The sequence below is a fragment of the Sylvia atricapilla genome, chromosome Z (genome assembly GCF_009819655.1).
Source record: "Sylvia atricapilla isolate bSylAtr1 chromosome Z, bSylAtr1.pri, whole genome shotgun sequence".
NCBI lineage: Eukaryota > Metazoa > Chordata > Aves > Passeriformes > Sylviidae > Sylvia > Sylvia atricapilla.
The window spans coordinates 53,741,056-53,758,456 of record NC_089174.1 but is presented as its reverse complement, the minus strand read 5'-3'; the positions used below and the strand labels follow the sequence as shown (position 1 = coordinate 53,758,456).

General features: G+C 34.5%; 1 protein-coding gene across 1 annotated transcript in view; it reads left to right on the top strand.

Annotated features, from left to right (window-relative positions):
* VPS13A (vacuolar protein sorting 13 homolog A) overlaps nt 1-17,401 on the top strand; it is a 106,785-nt gene that overhangs the window by 19,800 nt on the left and 69,584 nt on the right. The window contains exons 15-23 of the mRNA XM_066339086.1: nt 1,179-1,314; nt 1,901-1,995; nt 2,786-2,928; nt 4,197-4,398; nt 4,476-4,590; nt 7,279-7,415; nt 11,337-11,469; nt 12,264-12,381; nt 16,023-16,161. Of these exons, the coding sequence (XP_066195183.1) occupies nt 1,179-1,314; nt 1,901-1,995; nt 2,786-2,928; nt 4,197-4,398; nt 4,476-4,590; nt 7,279-7,415; nt 11,337-11,469; nt 12,264-12,381; nt 16,023-16,161 (1,218 nt within the window). The remainder of the gene's footprint in view (nt 1-1,178; nt 1,315-1,900; nt 1,996-2,785; nt 2,929-4,196; nt 4,399-4,475; nt 4,591-7,278; nt 7,416-11,336; nt 11,470-12,263; nt 12,382-16,022; nt 16,162-17,401) is intronic.

The window sequence follows — 17,401 nt, the reverse complement described above, 5'->3', positions numbered from 1 at the left end:
AGCCCCTCAGTATCCCAGAAAACTGTAATTTCATTGACTTAATGTCCTTTTATCTAAGACATGTCCATTTCTTCTTTGAGTTATTCATTTTGTAACATCTGGTTGATGACATGGTAACCTTTATAAAGAGGACTTTTGAGGGCTTTGTTCAAAATTTTTGAAGTCTTGTGTTGTTAAACTGACATTCTGCATCGTATCTCTGAGGCACATCAATGGTGTAAATCCAGAAGCCTTTACCTTTTTGTGGTGAGTCCTGCCTTCCTTTGGCCAGTAGGTATGTAGATGTGACAAGGCCCTACAGAGTACTGATTTATAGTCAGGTATTTTTCCTAGTTTTGTTGCAGAGATCTTCGGGTGTTGCATGTTGAGAAGGGATCTCTGTCTCACTTTCTCTAGAGTATCTTTAAATTCAGGGCTTATCTGCAACTGTATATTTTTAGATTGTATTAGTCATGAAGAAAATTAGTTTGTGGGGATCACTACAGTTCTGAGAATACATTTGTCTCTTGGATCACTTGATGTTTGTTTGCCATCCCCATAACAAACTTTTACTAGTTAATTTTGGATGTAGTCAACGCTTCCAAAGGAGTCTGAAGAAGACCCAGTATTGGAATCAACACTGGCATCAGATAGGGCAGCCCCTAGTTGTGGAAATAATGAATGTAGGAGAAGGGAGGACGTACTTACTATTGTAACTATATGGATCACATGCTGGAATAGCTAGACAAAATACTGTATTATGAGAGTAAATACTTTTTAAATTGCTTTGGGTATCCATCTTGAAATAAAAAATACAGCGCTAACTTAAAATCTGAACCTTGATGGCTATTTTGCTGCTTACTTACGTATTTGAAAGGATTCTGTAGAAAGCTGTTGCATATAACGTTGAGGGGTCTTTATGATGAAAGCTAAAGAGAAAGTGTGCTATGTAAGAAATGTTTGTTGATCTTTTACATGCTCTCTTCTTTTGTAAAGGTGGTTGTTATTATGCAAAATAAAATTGCTCCAATAATGCACTGTGTACTTGAAAAAGTGACTAGGAGGGAAACTGAAAAACAACATTTGGCTTTTTAATGAGGTTCTGATATGTTAGAGCTGTCCTGGTCTAGATTTTTCTTAGGAAAATAAAGAAAAAACATGAAGAAAATTACTTACCTGGATATTTTTTTAAATTTAAGGCAACTAAGGCTGGATTGAAAATCTACAGGCCAGGAGTAAAACAAGATGATGAAAGTTCTGGTGGCTGGTTTAGCTGGATATGGAGCTGGTCAGGTGAAAAAAAGAATGAACAAAACCAAGAAGTAAAGGGTTCAAGTATGATCATTTTTTTGATATTTGTTTCATTACTAGGAATCTATTAAGAGTCCTAGCTCCCCAGCATTGGAGCATTATTATTAAATTATTACTGTTTACATTTCCTCTTAGTCTTTTCTTTTGCTGGTGTATTGTTAAATGCATGTAACAGAGGTTGTACAATTGTACAACTCCTTGCATAGTTCCTTCTGAGCTGCATTCAATGCAGCAGAAATTAATGGAATATAAACAATTTTACTTGCATTCATTTTAAAATTTGTCTATTTCATGCATTGCAAGTTTGATTTATGGGACACCTAGTAAAGGATATGGAACATGGAAAGTAAATCAAAAAGGCTACTTCTGTTGTTAGCAAGCTAGGAAATAGAATAGGTAAGAAAAAATTTGTAAGAGCAATTTAAAGCATGCTTTAGGTTTGCAAGACATGGCTTTAAACTGCAGGGTGTTTTCTTTTACTAATTTAGGACAGTAATGTTGACAATATCTACTGTATATTGCAGAGTTACCAAGTGCAGGAAAGTGTATAACAGTATTTGCATTTTCATGTGCCTATACTGAGTTTAACTAACCTCTTGAAATGTGGCAGGTCTTGAAGAACTGATGACACAGGAAGAGAAGGCTAAACTTTATGCAGCCATTGGATATAGTGAAACAGCTGTGGATCCAACCCTTCCAAAATCAGTAAGTCATAGCTTACTATATGATAACAAACAGCTGATAGCTTTATCTACTAATAAAAATCTGTAAAGATGATAGGGCATCACTTCTAAATGACTTGAAACTCTGTCTTTATATTTAAATGCTGTTCTGATACCTGTTAATGAAGTTAGTGCATGCTGTTTTTTGCATAACAGAGCATTCTTAGATGCAGTTTCAGTGTAGTGGTTACAAAGCTTACTTTTGGATATTCTAAAATAATAAAGAATAAATTTTTGCTTGCTCTAATAAGAATAAGATTATAGGTGCAGTGTATTGTGGTTTAAATATTGAAGCATATTCATATATGATCTTACAATATTCAACAGCTTTTCAAGAAAATCCACTAAGGAATCTTAATGAAGGATCAGGAAGTGTACTGCAATCTAAAATAGGAGTGGTAGTAGATGAATTAGAATAAGTGGTTATATAAAGAAAGAGATGATTCAAGGATTATAGTGGGAAAAAACACTTTGAACCATATGGAAATAGTCTGATAAATCATCTTACTGTGAGATACCAAGGATGATTTGATGAACTGCTTTCTAGCTCTGCCTCACAGGGTCTTTATCACAAAATGTGGTAAAGACATCAAAGACTCATGTTTTTAAGGATACTCTACTCTTTAGTTTAGCCCTGCCTCTTGGTAGACTTTTACACCAGCTATGATAGAATCTACAAGCTTAGTTATAGCTTTCATCTTTTCATAAACTGTATCAAGATGTATATTAATGTATTTTATACTCCTGTGTTGTTGTTTTTCTGGCATATCTAGTATGAAGCCATGAAGTTCTCTGTGAACTTATTAAGCATGTCAATATCAATAAGAGAAAACAAGCAAACTCCTAAGCTAATAGAATTTGCATTAACTGACTTGAGTACAGTATTTACCCAACGACCAGGTGCACAAGCAATAAGGTGAGCTTTCTCCATTAAACTGGTTTTGCCTTTCATGAAATGATGATGATGACTAGTAGGCATTTAAAGACTTGCGGTACTGAAGTGTCGTGTCTTGTGCAGTTTGGAGTGGAATCATATTGTGGGTAAAGAGATGAATCATGGATAGACCTTCCATGATTGAATTCTCTGTATCTTAGGAGATTTTTGTGCTACTATTTTTTCTTTTTTTCAGTTGGATATTCTCTTCTTTTTTTTTTTTTTTCATTGTTATGTGCAAACAATCCAGTTACTAACTTGTCAATTGCTTTGAAAAGTGACTGTTAAGCTTCCTTTTGAGACTTAGCCTGAGCAAAATGGTCTTGCAGCCACTTGTTTGTGGGCATTTAACATGACTGAAAAGTTCTTGTGTTCCCAGTTCACTTTTAGATTTGTCGAAGAAAGATGTAACTGATCATTTTTCCTTTTGTGCTCTCACAGTAGTAAGTGAAAAGCATCTACTGAGATATTTCAATTTTATTTCAAATGTTATGACTTAAAAATTCTGGGAGAAGGCAACCCTTCTGTTTTAAACCTTGTTCCTTCTACTTTGAGACATACAAGTATAATCCATGTATAATGTTAAGATACTATTATCTTGATTAGTTTTATGCATAATTAAAAAAAAAATCTCTCTTCCGTGTTTCCTGTTGGTACTCTTGTGCATCAGTGCTGTTGTACTAAGGAAAAGGGAAAAATTTTTTACAGTGAAATATTTTTCTTAGAGTGTTGAGAGAAAAAAAATCTTCAGCTGAGATCTGTTACAGAGGTAGATAATGTATTGGAAAAAATAGAAAAATGTAAAAAGTTCCTCTTGGAGTACTGAGAGTATTTATCTTTGTTTCTTTCATTTCTCTGTACCAGAACACTTTTCTCTCTGCTGTATGTCTGTTTCCCACTATAAATATACGTTCTAATTACTGCAGTCATGCAAAGGAATTCCCATTTGTATCTTGTACCTGCCCTGACACCTATGGTCATGAAAAGTGTATGAAGGAAATAACTTGGATGTCCTTTTGTATTTAGACAGGGACAGCTAATAGACACAAAAGATAATGAAATGGAAAGTAGCTACCACATGGATGTATGTATTAAATCCTTAGAAAAAGCTATTTTTAATTAGGGTAGAAATGTATTGTACTGGTTTGTGTTTTGGGTTTTTTCCATCTAATTTTTTATACTCTTACCATCTAACTATTCCTAGCCAGTTGGATATTGCATCTGAACTGACTGCTTACATTTCTTTACAGGTTTAAAACAAAAATTACCTCACTTGAAGTTACAGGTGTGTCTCAAGAAAAGTGTACACCCCGTCTCCTGTCTTCTCGAACGGCCTATTCGGATGAGAGTACTTCACTTTTAAGCATAACGTTTGAGACTAATCCTTTGGATGAGAAAGCAGATCAGAGGATTAGAATAGAATCACAACCACTGGAAATAGTGTATGATGCAGTAAGTAAATATTTGAATAAACTATGAATTGTCAAAAATCCGACTTAATAGTAAATTTACCATGTTTTTTTTAACAGATGACAGTAAATAGCTTAGTTGATTTCTTCAGACCTCCAAAAGATGTACATTTAGAGCAATTGACATCAGCAACTCTTATGAAACTCGAAGAATTCCGTGAAAAAACATCAACAGGCAAGTGCTGCATGCTCTTCTGATGGCACACTCAGACAAATTTTAGAATATAGGAGTGCTAAAACTATCTTTCCCTGTAGAGACCTGTGCATCCAAGTCACAGCTTCCTAACACACCACCTAAATAAACTGAATTATCCAATCTCATTGTGTTTATTGTAGGTATTGAATAATTTTATGTATGTATCTATCTTTAACTTGAGCTATTTCTTATTATTTGTAAAATAGGCTCCAAAGCCGTAGATAATCTTTCAGTATTTTTACTCCATTCTCGGTTAAAACAGTTTGTTACGTCTTCTGTTTTCTTCATCTGATATGTAAAAGGCCTTAGTTATTTAATACTCCTCAAATACTGATTCTGAGATATTAGTCATAGAAGTTAGCCTCTAAATACTTTTCAAATTTCTTGTTTTTCAGGACATTATGCCTTTGTATTGGTGTTTTCAATTTTCTGACTTCTTGATGAATGTAGATTTTGATTTTAGTTGACTCAGTTCAAGTTATATAAACTATATTTATGTGCCATCCAGCTGCTCAGTTTTACAGACATTTCACAAGTTTTCATTTCATCCTGTTTATCTCTAGAGGTCTTGTATTTTAAGACATGACTGCAAATGCTGAACACTGTGAAAACTACCACTGAGATCTGTGGAATTAATTTGTTCCAGTAAGGATGTCTAAGGCTTTTTAAATAAGAGATGTGTCCAGCACAGTGTCCTATGTCTGTGGATGGGAGGGGATGCTGAGGGGAGATTTCATATATTAATTATTTTTAAAAGATATAACTTAAACAATGGATGTTTTCTTAAACCTCTCTTAATTTTATAACCTATTAATAATTAAAATGTAAATATAAAAAAGTCTGAATTCTCAAGTGATAAAAAGAAAACACAAGCAAAATGTTTATTTAATTGATTGCTTTTATCGCGATAGTACTGGGAGGAAAATCAAGCATCAATATTTTTATTTATTAGTTTCTCTTCTGCGTGAACTATTTAATTAAGGACTAATGTCAGATAAACCAGAATTACGTGGGTGAGCTTGCTTGTCTTTCAGAAAATTCTTGAGCAATACTGAGTATATGGATCCAGTATTGCATTGTTAATTTCTGAGCTGAAATTTTAAATTTGCTTAGATATAATATGTTTGGTTCTGTGCTCATGAGCACCAAATATAGTGGTGTTGATCATAATCAATTTTTTTTGTAGAAATATGAAAGCATGCTCTCTGTTTATTACAGTTTAAGCATATTGTTACTGTAGAAGTATATCCAATACTGTTTGTACCCTCACAGGACTGCTGAGTTCCCCAGAGTAACCTAAAACCTTGTTCTACTCAGAAACAAGAAATTTGATGGGAATGTCTAAAAATATCCTTGTATTACTTGTAAAATCTTGTCTGAGTCTTCGAGAATTGCCAGGGAAAAATTTTTGATCTGAAGAATATTCTGTTGCAGGGGACTGTGCTTATCTCAAAGGTAGAATAAGAAAAATGGGAACATATTAGTGTAATTAATATATTCAGACCTGCAGTCCTCTAGAATGAGTTCTTAACACTTTTCTTTGAAGCAATAGAAGATAGCTGGAAAATATAGGCGAACTGTGAACTGCAAAGTTGAATGAGCCTGCTGCACTGGAATAGCTACAATTTTTAGCACTAAAAGGCATTACAAAAGCTTGGTTTACTAGAGGTCAATTTATGGATTCCACTACATTTTCTTCCCAAACAAAAGAAACAAGAAAATATTTTGCTTGACCTACATCACTCAAATTCAACTAAGCAGTCCAAACTGAAAGTCTTACTCTTTTTATTATTCCGAATTGTTTCATCTTGCAAATCCTGAAATGTAGTTGCCATCAAGTTCTTTCCTGACTTGCCTAGCTCTCCTGTGGCAGGACAGCCTTTGATAATGTAACCATTTAAATTGTTTTCATACCAGTGGATGTGTTGACTGTCATGTTGTCATCTTCATAATTCAATATCAATTCTGTGATCATTGCCTTATTGTAAATGGTAAATTTTTCATGAGTTGTGGCTGCATTGTAATTCAGTTTCCAGAGCTAATTTGATGCAATACCATTCATTCCTCTTCAGCTGAGCAAAAAAGCAGAATTTGATCACAAATCTTTTGACTGTCTGATTTTCCCAACTAATTGCATGATTTTTAAACATAATTTTTGTAAGATTGTATATTTGCATATCTTTGGTATCTCAAGGGCGAGGTGTTTGTCAGCAGAAGTAGTGTAGACTTGTGTATCTCAGTATCAACAAACACTTGCTGTTTGACCAGTGTAGTTGGACACTCCCAATAAGAAATTCTAGAGCTATTAAATTCCTGAATCTATGGAACATAATGGGTTAACTCAGTAATTTCAAAGTTACAGTTCTTCTCATTTCATCTCTGCTCAGTGGGAACCTTCTTTGAGTTTACCTATGTCATGTTGCTGATTATACTTTTCAGTTAGCAGTGTTTCCTGTCATCATTTCATCTACTCAGTACTTCTTTAAAGAGTGTCTATAATGAATGGTTTAGAAAAAATATGAAGAGCGTATGTACCTTAGTTATCTAGGATACAGAGTTTATTTAAAATTAGACCTGTTTTCTTTTTATCACTTTGTTTTAATACTATAGGTTCTGTATGAATGACTTTTGTTTGCTTATATGTAATAAATGTACTATTTTTTCCAGGTTTGTTGTACATTATTGAAACCCAGAAAGTTCTTGACCTCAAAATAAACCTCATGGCTTCATACATTATTGTTCCACAAAAAGGATTCTATGATCATACATCAAATTTACTACTTCTGGATCTTGGTAGTTTTACAGTATGTATTTACCCAATGCAGTAATTTACTGAAAATAATAATTCAGCTTTTCCCTGATTTACAGTTTCTTAATTTGAGTTTTATGGTAGGGATTAAGTAAAAGGACTTACTGCAATTTATGTATTAGGTGTTTATTTCAAAGTGCTTTTTAGTCAAGGCAGATGTTACTGAACTCTTCTCAGTGGATTTATTCAATGCAAAAGAATTGCAAGAAAATACTCCTTCCCTAGTATGAAACTATTCTTGATACTTTGGACTGTTACATGGGAAATGTCTAATAATTTTTTACATTGCCTTACTATATAAAATAGTGAACTTCTTTCTTACATGAATAAATGGTATTTCTATTTTTCATATTATTATTATTTACCCTTTAATCTCTCAATTTACTTTAAAATGAGAAAAGTAAACATACTGGCAACTTTTAAGATAATTTGGATAAAATTAGAGGTATTTTTGAGATAATGAGTTATCTTTTTGACTTTTCCCTTGTATGCTGTATGTAAAATTATAATTTATCACTATAAAATAGAAATTGACTTTGAAATAAAATAGAAGAGGCTTTGTCCGTATTATTAGCAATCTTCTTACTGATGAACTTCTATTCTTCAGGATAAATGTCTTACATGTGTACAGGCAGTTTACTTTTTTTTCACTTGTACTCTGGTTAAGATTGATTCTGCAACTTACTGTCTGTTTAGATTGCTGTCTGTTTTTTAGTAAAAATTTATTTCAAATCTTTAAATCTTTCTGAAGGTATTTAGTTTTCTATGTAATTTCCACATAATTACTTCGTGAACATGTGATTTCAGTTAGAATTATAGAATGGTTTGGCTTGGAAGAGAACTTTAAAGTACATTGAGTTTAACCTCCCTGCAATGAGCAGAGACATCTTTAACTAGGTCAGGTTCCTCAGCCACTTTTCCATCCTGACCTTGAATGTTCCCGGGGTGGGCATCCACCTCCTCTCTGGGCAACTCAAGCGAGTGTCTTGCCACTCTCATTGTATTAAAATTCCTTATATCTAGTCTGTATCTACTCTTAGTTTTAAAGTGTTATCCCTTGACTTGTCAGAACAGGTCCTGGTAGATCTGTTATTATCTTTCTCTGTGCCCCACTTTCAATACTGAAAGCTGCTGAAAAGTCTCCCCAGAGCCTTGTCTTCTTCAGGCTGAACAACACCAACTCTCTCTGCTTTCTTCTTAGAGAAGATGTGTTCTGTCCCTCTGATCAACTTTCTGGCCCTTCACTGGACCTGCTCCCACAGATTATAGTACTCTGTGGTACTATAGAGTAGTATAGGAGGTGAGGAGCAGGGTAGAGAGGCAGAATCCCCTGCTGGCCACACTGCTTTGGATGCAGCCCAGAATGTTTGGCTTCCTGGGCTGCAAGTGCATGTTGCCAGGTGTCATCCAGCTTTTCATCCACTCCCAGGCCCTACTCCATAGAGCAACTCTCAATCCCATTGTCAGCAGCCTATATTGGTCACAGAAATGCAGAATAACTTGGATTGGAAAAGACCTTTAGGATCTTTGAGTCCAGCCGTTTACCCAGTACTGCCAAGTCCACCATTAAATTATGACCCTAAGTGCCATGTCTACATGGCTTCTAAATTCCTCTGGGGACAGTGATTCAACCATGTCTTGCTAGCCTGCTCCAGTGCTTGGTAACCCTTTCAATGAATAATTTTTTCCTAATATCCATTCTAAACCATCCCTGGTACAACTTGAGGCTGTTTTTGCATGTTCAGTTGCTTGTTTCTTGGGGTAAGAAACTAGCTCCCCACCTAAATCTTCAAGAGCAACAGACTCCTTTTGGGTAGTTTTAAGGTAAGACCCCCGCTCTGCCTCCTTTTTTCCAAGGAGGAAAGGAATTCCAACTCCCTTGGTTACTCCTCACAGGACTTGTGCTCCAACCCAGCTCTGTTGCCCTCCTCTGCACATGTTCCATCACCCCAGTGTCTCTGTTGCTGTGAGGATGCCCAAATAAAGTATAGTATTCAAGGTGCACCCTCACCAGTGCCAAGTACAGGGGGTCAATCCCTTGCCTTGTTCTGCTGGCCATACTGGTGCTTTTGGTCACCTGGGTGCTCACTGCCTCACATTCAGATGGCTGTCAATCAGCTTGACTTGCTGCCCTTCTCCCTGAGCTATGTCACTAAGCAGAGGGATTCTTGGCCTGGGCACCCCTCTCACAGGTGTGCTCACTGCTTCTGTCTGGTGTTGGCATAAGAGTTGGGCAAATCCTGCAGCCTGGCACCTGGGTGGCAGCATGTTCCCACCAGAGATCTGATCAGGTGCATCAGTTGTGGTGGTGCCATGCTTTGGTAACAGGGGCTGCCCTAGTCCAAGTGCAGGTCCATGCAATAGGTCACATTTAAAAAGAATGTGTTGGATAGCTTCAGAAAATAGAATTAATGAAGAAGATTGCTCTGTAGATACTAAAAATTATGTGATCTAGTTGTAAATCTGAGTTACTTGGGTGACAAGTAATTTCACCTCATTTCAGCTCTTCTGAATGTTGGTCATGTGTAGGCAATTTGTAGAGTTGGCATTTTGTAGTTGTTTGTGGGCTTGAGACAGCCTCCTGGATCTAATAGGCCATTTCCTTTTTGACCCATAAAAGATTACTCTTGGAATAATTACATGGAAGAATACACGTCAGAATCGGACTTCAGTGTGTCTGTGAGATCTTTTTCCTGTGCTGGATGAGGAATTTTTTGTAGTGAGTGTGACTTCTAGATTGGTTCCTCTGATATAATAGAAATTAGAAATACCATAAGAGAAAATTCAGTTTCCTCTCAGGATGATTAGTAATTCTGTATTCACTTTGAGTAACATGCTTAAGTGAGAGGTGGGTCATTTGTTGAATGACTATGCTTAACACAAAACAAATAGTCTTTTTCCTGCAGTTGTATACTGGAAAAGATCAAGCACCAGAAGGAAAAACGGCATGTAAAATTTAAACTGTCTCAGTAGATAAATAGGATTATTAATTTAGTCATTCTGAATTTGCATCTCCAAGTTATTTTTAACATAAAAGTTACAATGGACTTACAGTCCAGCAGTACTGAAAAATAAATGCTTTGTCTTAGATGCTAGTTTTTAAACCTTTTTCAGTTCTTTTGAATATTACCTGGGTTTGACAGAAGCAAATATGAGTCCAAAATTAGTAGACATATAAGGATGAGAGCAGACACATTTCATCAGAGAGGGCACATACAAACGTGAAATACCAAAGAACTATGGATGTCCCAAAGCTGAATCAAAGGCATATTGACTGATATTAAAGGAAAAACATTGATGATGAACAGTCCAAATCATCTTCTCCTCTCTCCCTGGGGAGGTGATGGATTCACCATCTCTGGATGTGTTTAAAAAAAGACTAGGTCTGGCGCTTGGTGCCATGTTTAGTTGAGGTTAGGTTTGGGTTGGACTTGATGATCCTGGAGGTCTCTTCCAACCTAATGATTCTGATTCTGAATGTGTTGCAGCTAAATTTGACAGGGTTCAGAAATAAATTTCATGTATCTGAGTTGTTTAATGCTATAATATTCTATATATAAAAATTCTGAACTATTATTCTACTGATTGCAAAGTGTTTGAGACTTTGTACTTTGTAGTTTAAGCCATTTATTGAAGAAAATTATTATGTACAGAATATATAGTATATTTTAATTCACTTTTTACTTGTTACTTTGAGGAAGAAGTAGTGCTAATACTCTGGTTTTTGTTTTGGTGCAGGCTAGGAATTTCAGGTATTTGCTGTGCTGTGATAGTTGTAAGACTCTGTGACCTATAGTAAGGACTGAATAAGTTGTGGTAGGAACAAGTATTTTTAGAATTAGTGCTTTGAGGTTTTGAGTATTTCTGAAATTGATTTATGCCTTTTTTTTTTTTTTTTTTTTTTACTTGTTTTAAGATGAGAAGCAAAAGTCGTTCTGATTTATCAGAAATCAAAGTAGGACAAACCTCTATTGAAGATATAATGTCAAGAGCATATGACAGTTTTGATGTCCAGCTCAGTAGTATGCAGTTACTGTACAGCAAACACGGTAAGTATTCATGAAAGTAATCTTTCTTTATATGACTAAATATAATGTGATGTTTGTTGTGCCTAATATTTTTAGCTGAAGCAGTGATGAATCTTTTGGAATGCACTTCTTCTAAAGTAAGTGTTCTAAATTCAGTACTATGAAAATGTTACTAATTTCTAAAACATACCTTTAGAACTTCAATTCCAATGTTAGCAAATTTATAATAGCTTCCTTTTATTGCATACATCTCATTTGATTTTTTGCATAATAAATGTAAAACTGTAATTACTTTGTTTATGGTATTTTCCTTCACTACCTTTTCTGCAGATTTAAAGCAGAATCCACAAGTAGTTGTAGGTTCGATCATTTTTTGAGGGTAAAGAAAAGATGAGAATCAAACTTTTTCAAGAATCGGAGTCAATTTACTTCAATAAGGTATCAAATACTTCAGTATTTGGGAACTAGCAACATAGTCAGTCATAATCAGAGAAGTCTTAAGCATTTAATTCTTAATTCTTTGGTTCCATGGGAGAATCCAGAGCCTAAACTCCCAGTACCATGCGTATTAAGAATTGGGTCCTTAGAAGTCCACCTCATGGATGGGGTAGCTGTGTAGATGAGAATAGGAGAATTAGTCTTGTATGTCTGAAGTTCAGATCATGTATAAATACATCTGTTGATAGAGCTGTAGAAGAGATTGGGGCACCTGAATTTTTAGCAATATATACTAATATCAGATACTTGAATTCTGTGATGTGTACTGAGAAGGAATCTCTTAAAATGTTTAAAGTAGGTTTTCTCTGCTCTTCTAGATGAGAACTGGCGAGAAGCTCGGAAGCTGAAAAATTCATGTCAGTGTATCTTGCAGCCCTTGGATGTGAAGCTGGAATTTAGCAGGGCTATGGTTGTTACAGATGCAAGAATGCCCAGGTATGCATTTTTCCCAAGTTTGAAATTTTATGGTAAATGACTCTTTTTGAGGGGAAAAAGAGAAAAAAATAAGGATCTAGTCATACCTGTGCACTTTTGTCTTGGCTATGTAAATCTTGGAAGTAAAATACATTTTTCTAGAAAAATAGAAAATAAATTAAAATAATTTTTTAGATACTGAAAAGGCAATAGAATGTTATAGTAGTATGTTCAACATATTTAAAGATTTTTATTAAAGATACTGTTGCCTCTTCTAATTCAGTCTTCCTAATAGCTACATTTCATTTCTCATTGAAAATACCAAGGAGCTAAAAATCTTGACTAAAAGTCACTTCTGTAAATACCAAAAAATACTTAGAAAATTGATGTGCTGTCATACTCCCTCTCCTTTGACTTGGGGTATTTCTCTAGTTACTTTACCTGTTATGAGTCACTTCTCCAAGAAACAGCTCTTAGTGCCTTGAGTTTGCACTTCAGGGTTGTTTAGCAAAATCTTGTTGGTTATGGAAGTTGTACCAATCAGAAGAAAATAGTCAGTACTGGTAATAACTATCGGTGATTCCATGGTATAATGCTGCCACCTTCTGGAAACCTGGGAGACCATGTTCTGAATTTTGATAATATAAAACATCTTAGTGTTTTCTCTCCTTACTTTTTCTCTGTTGGTGAAGAAGGTCAGATAAGGAGAATTCAATTCACAGGAATCTTTTTATGTTAGGAAGTGAGATTTCATTTCTATGGTCATATAACAGGATGACATAACTTTAATGTAGATTTGTAATTCATGTCTCTCAAAAATTACACAGGTAAAACCTGGATTAAGGAGCATCTTCTCTAAATGAGTACACATGTTGCAGTATTGCAATACTACCTGCCTAACTGTCGTGGCCACAAGTGTGTTTTGGCAATTAATGTGTCCAAACTGATTCTGGAAAATTCTTACCTAATTTTTCTCTAGATCACATTGGGCATGAATGATAAAGGTTTGCTGTAGCTTTTGTGTCAGCAAGAATCCCCTAAACTGTAAATTTTAGTATCAGTTATGTATATATAAAAATGTATTTTTAGTGTAAATGTATCTATTCCTTTATAGTTCAGTTTTTATAAGTATACTGTCATGTAAACTGTTTTATATTTTCCAGCGTTTTTAAAATAAATATTTGGAACTGTCTGCATAGAACAGCATAGTTCTGTGGAGAAAAATGCATGGAAAGATGTTAATTTCACAGCAAAATGTAGTACCAGAATTGTTGATTAAAGTAGCAAGTAGTAATTTGTAAAGTAGGTTTTTACAAATGAGTTTCTTAGTTTGGGTGGCCCCTGTTTTACCTTTAATCATCAGAAAAGCAGATGATTTGGTATCTCTATTTTTTGATTCTTTGACTGTATATCTTTCAGTGACCATTGAACTCATTTGAATTCCTTGTGATTTTGTTGTTCAAAACAATAATGAATTTACTAGTCTTTGTCCTGACTTTGTTTAGAAAGGCACATATCTATATTGGTGCCTTGAGGAGAATACTAATTTATGTAATTTTGTTAATCACTACTGTATCAAAGGACATTCACTGTTCATCCATGTTTTCATCCATTCATATTTCCTAATCTGTTAAATGGGCTTTAATTCTGGTTGGATATGAATATCTGTATTTCTTTCATTTCTGGTAATAGGATGCTTCTTACAGTTTTTGTTACTTCACATTTGGAAGCACTAATACAATTCTGTAGTTTTATGGCCTGTGTAAGGTTTTATATTTTTTTAATATTTGTTTTATGTTGTTATGTGGTTCCTCCATTTTCTGGAGGAGGTGTCTGAGAGTCTGACATATGGTTTTTGAAGGTGTATGAAGAAAGTATTAGGATAGCAATGTTAAGAGCATCCTATATAGTAGCATTCATTATAAACACAATAAAAATTCCAAAGTGAAGGAATATACCTATTTGCAGCTTTAATTTGAACATTTCTTTCTCTCTAAACACAACCAGACTGAACTTGAAGAAAGCTCCTGCACAGATTTCCTCATCAATTGAAGCATGTAGCTTCTCTGTGCCTCAGTCTCTGCAAATGGGGTGTAATTGATTCTCCATACAGAGGTTTTCCAAACCTTAAAAGCTTTCATTTAAAGAGCAGTGTTGAGAGCCCAGATTATTTGCAGTTTTCTGCTTTATATCAGCTGAATGCCTTCCTTCTAACCATATGGGCTATCTGTTGTACAAACACTCATCAAACCTATCTTAACAATGTACACAAAATTTTCTAGAGAGGTTTAAATGCAATAAAAGTGAGAATTGCTATTTTATATTTAATTGCTATTGTTTCTCCAACAGCTGAGGAGCACAGTAGAGAGCGAGGTCCTTCAAACCTGGTAGTTACACGTCTACCTTAACCCTCTTCGTAATAATAAAAGAACAAAAGGGGGAAAAAAAAAGAGAGTCTAAATCTCTCTCTTATAGAACTGGAGTTAAGAATAAGAATAGTAGTTGAGAATTAATCCTGTAAGTTTAAGGGTGTGAAGAAATTCATAAACTGAAGGAAACTAGCTACTGTTGTAGTTTAACATATACAATTTTGTGCTTCCTTAAGCTGTTTTTTCAGATGCTCTCAAGGTATCAATGTTAGCTGAGATGGATTGAAAATACGGAGCTTTTGGTTCTCACATCTTCTTCAGACTTACATTTTATGTCATTTTGAAGACTAAGATGTGAGTTAAGCACATCAAAAGTGGAAGGAAGTAGCTTGTCTTGTTCCTTAAACACATTAAGCATCTCGTGCTGCCTGTTACCTGTTGAACAGACCTCTTTGTCTCTTCTAACTAGAAATTGTAATTAAAGCACAGTATGTTCTTTGAGTAAATTTTGTGCTTACTTCTATTACACTCACTTGTATGAGAAACTTAATTGTGTTTTAAGTCTTTAAAAATTCAGTGTGTATGTTTGACGGGATTCCACTTAATTTTTTTGCCTAGTCCTATTAAAATACACTTAAAGTATGTTTTACTGTTTTTATTTTTAAAGATGGTTGTTTTATTCTTTTTTACCCAGTAATGCTATATGTTTGTTCCTTTGTTAAAGATTTAGACTACTGCTGTAGTCTGCTTAACTATACACGAGTTCTAGGAAGTATTTTGTATTCTTTTTTTATGTTTTGAGCCCTAAACTTTCATATGCAAAAAAGCCCTCCACCTCCTCCTCTGTAAAAGGCTGTGCAAAAGCTCAGTTATGTGATTTATTGTAAGTAATTAAATTAAATGCATGAACAAGAGGGAGCAATTTCTGACTATAAGGAAAATATGTCTTAGGTAACCTAACCAGGAGTGGTTATTAGTACTATTTGTAGTCCTGATCCACAAAACTTTGTAGCAAAAGGAAATAAAAATTATATTACTAAGTGGGTATTTGCTCATCAATAACTTTTCTGTGTGCAACAGAAGGGTTGCATATATATATATATATATATATATATATGCATATTTATATATACACACCAGGTGTAATGGTTAGATGAAGAATGTTCTAAATGTTCTGACCAAGAATACTTATGTGTTTTTCAGAAGAAAAATAATGTGAAGTTTGATTTGAAATAATTTTAAGATTGCTTGTTTTAACTGTTGAACTTTTGCCTTTGGTTCTTTACAAAACAGGTTCAAACTGTCAGGACAGTTGCCTTTACTTTCTATTCAAATATCAGACCAGAAGGTGACAAGTATCTTGGAGCTAATTGATAGCATTCCTAAGCCAGAAAGTGTGCCTGCTACCAGTTCTCCTCCAAAAATGACCGAGGTAAGGTTTTTGAAAGAGATTTTATTAAAAATTATCAGAAAAATACCTTCTTGATATTAACATTCCAGTTTTGAAAGGTGCACAAGAAAGTGATGAACAAGCATTGACGTAGTGCCTCTTGAAAAAGTTAGCTCATTCTCTAAAGCTGTAGAAAATTTTCTTGCTATGTAGTTAGTTTATTATGAACTTTAGCCAATAATTATGAAATAGGTGTCCAGTGTTTGGATTTAAAATAGGGCCCCTTAGAGTTTTACTACTATGGCAATTTGTAGTTCATAATGATCTTGATTAACAAACATATTCAGTTTTGTTGAGGATTAGTTTAATTGTGCCTTCAAATTTATGCATGTATTGTAGTGCTGTGGAATTTGGGTTCAGCTGTTTTGTGTAGTGAAGAAAACATTAAAATGCTGGAATTTTTTAAGTTCAGTTAATACTTGATGTTAGATGATAGTTTCAAAAGCAAAACAAAAACTACTCGCTATTTGTTTTATAAACAATGCCTGCCTCCCAAAAAAAGCAGGTTTTTTTCCCTGACCTCAGTGCTTTTCCCATTTTAAGTTCATTACACAGCATAACTCAGGGGTGGAAATTCTTCCTTGTGCTTGTAACAATTAGGCGTTTGGAGAGTGGTTCTTGCTCTTTCACCACTCCCTCTCCTTGGCAAAAATGGCTTGGGTCACCGTTTTATACCTTCTTCAGAACAGAAGTTCGTCTCCTTTTTATTATTCCTGAAAAATATATTTCACCTATTGAGCTGATCTTAACAAAATTAGGAAATAAACTCATAGTTGCTATTTTTTTACATGACCGGTCTCTGTGATCTGGCCATGTTTTATATATAAAGCAGTGCTAACATTAGAATATACGTGAAATCTAAAAAGTCAAAGACAAAATTTGGCTCTCCATTTTTCTGTCATTTGTAAATACTTCTAACAATCTGTTATTTAGTAACTCATGCACTTGGTTCTTCAGTACTTGTGGTCATCTTTGTATTTGGGTTTTTTTTAGATTATTTGATAATTATCTTTCCATTCTGTACAAATTATTCTGCACTATTCTAAAAAGCTGTTGCCACAGTTTGGTATTTTCTGTGGGTTATCTTAGTATAATATTTATTAACAGTAAATGCAACAATTAGACATGCATACCTATTAAAAATATATGGAGAGTGAAGACTTTTTCTTCGTGTGGTTCTTGCCATCTCTTTAGTAGTGCTATTAAAATTTTAGCTAATTCT